Raw genomic sequence first — 5,224 nt, 5'->3', positions numbered from 1 at the left:
TTTTAGTAGGACCTATTTCCTATTTAGCAGGACCGACACAATTGGTGTTGCTCTAGGTAATACAGATAGATATTTCTCTCACTCGTCCAACAAGGTAAATGCTAAGTGGGACTCCATTAGCACAAGTTCATTGTTTTCCCAATACCTAAGCTGGCACCTAATTCTGTTGCAGGTGCCTCCTTCGATTATGTTATTAGAGGGGAAAAGGAGGCCCCCAGGGCTGCAGGGAGCATGTGCTCAGGGCTAAAGAAGCAGTTCTGAGGGCAGAACTCCCATACACATGCAGCAATGGAGCAGTCATGCGGAGAACTGATAATGACAACCTAGCTCTCAACAACAGCAATTCTATTAAAAAAAAAACAAAAAACTGGTAATGTGCTTATCCCTTATTAGCAGATTCTGCAATGCCACGTGATGGGGAAGCTGCTTTTTTGAAAAGCTGAGAGCAAAGAATTTGATATGCCCCCATAGGCCTTAAAGTGCATCTTTGCCTGCATAAAGAGAGGAAGATGCACTTGTTGTTGCTGCCTTCTTGGAGCCAAAATACCAATATTGCTGACTGTGTGCTGCGAGAATGCAAAAACAAAATTCATGAGGCCTCACCTGCAGTACTGCGTCCAGGTCTGGGGCCCCCAGCACAGGAGGGATGTGGAGCTGTTGGAGCAGGTCCAGAGGAGGCAATGAGGATGGCCAGAGTGCTGAGCCCCTCTCCTATAAGGAAAGCCTGAGGGAACTGGGCTTGTTGAGCTGTAGAAGACCTTATTGAGGCCTTCCAGTACTTACTGGAAGATTATAAACAGAAGGGGAACAACTTTTTACATGGGCAGACAGTGATAGGACAACGGGGAGTGGTTTTAAACAAAAAGAGGGGAAAACTAGATCAGGTGGTAGGAAGAAATTCTTCACTCAGAGGGTGGTGAGGTGCTGGCACAGCTGCCCAAAGAAGTTGTGGTGCCCCATCCCTGGAGGCTGCTGCAAAATCATGGAGATGGATTCGATTCAGAACCGTGGCTCCCAAAATGACAAAGTGAGAGCACTTCTCATCACAGTGTTACTACAGAACGATTGCTGGATGGGAGGGATGGTATGTCCAGTTACAGCACAACTGGCACCCCAAAATTCCAGCAACAGGCTTTTTGCATCTGTTGTGTGAAGAATATATACAAAACACCACGGTTTCCTCTGCACCGTAGCTCAGAAGCAGGTTTGGTCCTCAAGACTCTATTGCCAATATTCGTGTGCATGCTCAGGCTATAGAAGGACCTCTGACCAGTAAGTGCAGCTTGGAAGAATTAAAGATGACCTGAATAGAAGCAAAGTTAGAGATATAGCAGAAGACACAGGGTTGGTATATGAATAAGTCAATGTGAAACCATATCTGGCTGTATGCAGACAAAAAGACTACCTGCCTGTTGAGCAGCTTTGGGTGAACTCTGAAAGACCATGCTTCCACACTATGAACCTGTTTTTCAGCTAACAAAACTCCATTGAAGATGTTTATAAGAATCAGTCTGATACAGTTTGCTGTGAATTCAGTGCAATGAAATCACACTTGTTACTCTTTTTTAATTTTTTTTTTCAGTGAAATACCCTTGTGGAAAAATACCAGTGCTGGCAAAAAAGAATGCAACTGCTCAGGGGAGAATAGTAGGTGGTGTCACCTGTCCTCCAGGTGAATGTCCATGGCAAGTGAGTCTTCCACAAATATTCACTGTGGTCATTGCTGTTTTTCTTGTGAAGCCATTATCTTATATTCAGTATTTTGAATGTGTTATGTTAAAATGCACTGAAAGTGTAAGGTTTGGGCAAACCATCCATACCCAGCAGCTCCACCTGTTTCAATCACGCATTTCAGCCTTGTTCTGAATGCCTGCTTTCCTAGGAGTTGAGTGGTAACATAACCTCCTCTGCCTCCTGATCCCTTCATCATTAACCATACCGCTAAGAATTTTACCTAGGGATACACTCTTGGCCATAATACACAGGATCTATGCTAAAAAATGGAGAAATTGTTGATGTGAAAACTCCTCCCTCCTAAATTCCCTGCAAAATCAGGATAGTATTCTCAAAGACAGTTGTGAACAATGACAGAAAAAAGCAACATAAAACTGGACTCTACTGAGAGTCAGGTCAAAAACTTGCTTTCTGTTGGCAGGCCCTTATAATACAGGATCAGAAAGGGAAGTGTGGTGGTAGTCTGCTCTCACCAGAGTGGGTGGTGACTGCAGCTCATTGCCTGGATTACACTCATCCCAAACAACTCCGGGTGAGGCTGGGTATGTATCTCCCTTCCCCCTGTTATCAAGCTGTGGTTGTCTTAATTTCTCCTTCTGACAAACCAGAGTGAAAAACAAAGTGTCAGACTAGAAATCTCCTGCATCCAGGAACTCCCAAGGAATCCAGTTTCTGGCCAACATGACCTGCAACCATTAACTTTTCCAGGTGAATACTCGACAAAAGTTGATGAGAAAACTGAGCAAGAAAGTGGAGTTAGCAAGGTCATCAGACACGAAGAATACACCAACGGACAAGTCAATCACGACATTGCCCTCCTGAAGCTGGAAACACCCGTGAATCTCACCGATTTCGTGGTGCCAATATGTCTGCCTGAAAAACGGTTTGCAGTGTACGAGTTGTCCTCCATTAAGTTCTCAACGGTGAGCGGTTGGGGACGGCTACTAGATGGAGGGGCTACTTCTACTTTTCTCATGCGAGTTGATTTGCCGCGTGTAAAGACACAAGAATGTGAAAAGCAGGCTAATTTAAACATCACCGAGAATATGTTCTGTGCAGGAGACCTGACTGGCAAAAAAGACTCCTGCAAAGGAGACAGTGGTGGACCTCACGCTACAAAGTACAAGAACACCTGGTTTCTGACTGGGATTGTCAGCTGGGGAAAGGGCTGTGCTGTTGAAGGCAGCTATGGGGTTTACACAAGGGTATCCAGATACATCGACTGGTTGAAGAGGTACATGGAATGACAGCAGAGAACCACAGCATTTCCTTTCCTTCATACCTCTGTGGCATTTTTGTACTGAAGCCTTCCTCCATTAACTTAGACACGTGGTAAATGTGATATTGTTAACAATTTTCAATGAGCCTAACGCCTGCCTGAATACATAAAATAACTCTGATATTGTTGTAAACTTCAATGTCTTGTCAAGAGGCCACAGAAGGGCCCTATCAAACCAGATTCAGAGTCCCTCATTCTTCACCCATTTTCTGGTAACAGAAAAGCTTGGTGCTGAGAAACACTGTCAGTAATGTGTCGAGTACACCGTGATCCTTCCTTGTGCTGCCATCATGGCTGCTAGTAATCAATGATGTACAGACTTCCTGAGCAAGAAGTCACATGAGTCTGCATGGTCATGAATGACCCCATTTGCCATACACATGTGCAATCTCTTTCAAACACATTTACACTTTGGGCTTTCACAACTTCCTGCGCTGATAGGTCCTGCAATATAATGAAGCAACAGCAGGAGAAAGAGAAATGGTGTTTCTTTTAGCTTATGGTGAAGGAGCTTTCTCTTGCAATCCCAACAAGTGGATTTGAGAGAGGAATTGCAGAGCATCCTCAGGACAAGAAAGCTGGGAAAAGATTAATTCCACATTTACAAGTCTGCTATGAAAACTTGATTTTAGTCTTCCTGCACTAAATATTATTGCAGTAAGGCTATTAACAATACATTTATGAGTGATGAAGAATACCACAGAGCTAATCCCATACTTGCCTTTCTGTATAATTTGGATTCTTTCAAATTATGCTGAATATCAGATTAATTACAAAGACTTATCAGCAAGGAGGACACTTACTAGTAGTGTCTAGTAGTGGAGGAGAACACTGGCATTATATGGTACATGTAATACCAAACATCCCAAAATCTGTGTTACTGACAGAGGAATGGGGGGATGAGAAAAGCTGCAAATTCCAGAGACTTGGGAAATAAGGTCTTACAGTATGAAAGCATGCCTGGTTATACCTAAAGAAATAACAAGACGTAACAAGACCCACTGTGAGTGAGAGAAAATAAAAAAGGAAAGCATTTATGCCAGCAGAAGCAGCATGCAAAACAATTAAAAAAAAAAAAAAGGAAAATTCCCAGGGAGAAAGGTGACTGGGGGCAGCAGCCAGCAAATGAAGTCTCATTTTCACCAAGATGAGGCACCTGGCATTGCAACATCATCCCCCTAGGCCCCTCAAACTGAATCGCTGTTGATTTTACAGGCTCCACTGGGTGACTTCTCTACTGTAAATATTGATATTTATGAAATAGTCACTCTGCAGAAAAAGGGCAAAATGCAGACAAAACATCCAACCAGTATTAATGGCTGTGTGGCATGACTTTTGCACAACAAAGCCAAGAGTTATGCATATTTTTAACATAACAACCTGTGTAAACAATCATGGAATCATAGAATCAAGTTGGAAAGACCTCTAGACCTGCAACCCCCAACCCATCTCCACCATGCCCACTAACCATGTCCCTCAGTGCCACATGCACACAGTTCTTTAACACCTCCAGCGATGACAACAACAACAGCTTGTGCAGTCCATCACTGTTCTTTCTGAAAATAAGTTTTTCCTAACATTCAACAGGAACCTCCCCTGGTGCAAATTGTGGCCATTCCATCTAGTCCTATTGCTGATACCTGGGAGTAGAGGCCAACCCCTACCTCACTTCAACCTCCCTTCAGGTAGTTTCAGAGAGCAAGGTCTTCCCTGAGTCTCCTCTCCTTCAGACTGAACAACCGCAGTTCTCTCAGTTGCTCCCCATAAAACTCGTGCTCCAGACTCTTCATAGCTTCACTGCCCTTCTTTGAATATGTTCCACAGCTTCAATGTCTTTCTTGTAGTGAGAGGCCCAAAACTGAACACAGTACTCAAGGTGAGACCTCACCAGAGCAGGGTACAGAGAAACAATCACTTCCCTGCTCCTGCTGGCAACACTAATTCTGGTACAAGCCAGGATGCCACTGATCTTCTTGGCCACCTTGGCAAACTGCTGGCTCATGTTTATCCGGCTGTCAACCAACACCTCCAGGTCCTTTTCCTCCACACAGATTTCCAGCCACTCTGTCCCAAGCCTGTAGCAATACCTGAGGTGGTTGTGACCCAAGTGCAGCACTGGGTCTTGTTAAAGCTCATACAACCGATGGGAGGCATGCTGTGGCAGCAAGGAGACCTCACTGGGCACAGCACTGGGAAACCCCAAAAAATAGG

At 44.3% G+C, this 5,224-nt stretch overlaps 1 protein-coding gene across 1 annotated transcript in view; it reads left to right on the top strand.

The window, feature by feature from the left end:
- F7 (coagulation factor VII) overlaps positions 1 to 3,152 on the top strand; it is an 8,760-nt gene extending 5,608 nt beyond the window's left edge. The window contains exons 6-8 of the mRNA XM_010728491.3: positions 1,583 to 1,689; positions 2,156 to 2,276; positions 2,443 to 3,152. Of these exons, the coding sequence (XP_010726793.1) occupies positions 1,583 to 1,689; positions 2,156 to 2,276; positions 2,443 to 2,981 (767 nt within the window). The 3' untranslated portion in view covers positions 2,982 to 3,152. The remainder of the gene's footprint in view (positions 1 to 1,582; positions 1,690 to 2,155; positions 2,277 to 2,442) is intronic.
- The last annotated feature ends 2,072 nt before the right edge of the window (positions 3,153 to 5,224 follow it).

This window comes from Meleagris gallopavo, chromosome 1 (assembly GCF_000146605.3).
Source record: "Meleagris gallopavo isolate NT-WF06-2002-E0010 breed Aviagen turkey brand Nicholas breeding stock chromosome 1, Turkey_5.1, whole genome shotgun sequence".
NCBI classification, from domain to species: domain Eukaryota; kingdom Metazoa; phylum Chordata; class Aves; order Galliformes; family Phasianidae; genus Meleagris; species Meleagris gallopavo.
Note: the sequence above shows the minus strand (reverse complement) of the source record. Positions and strands in the feature narration are given on the sequence as shown.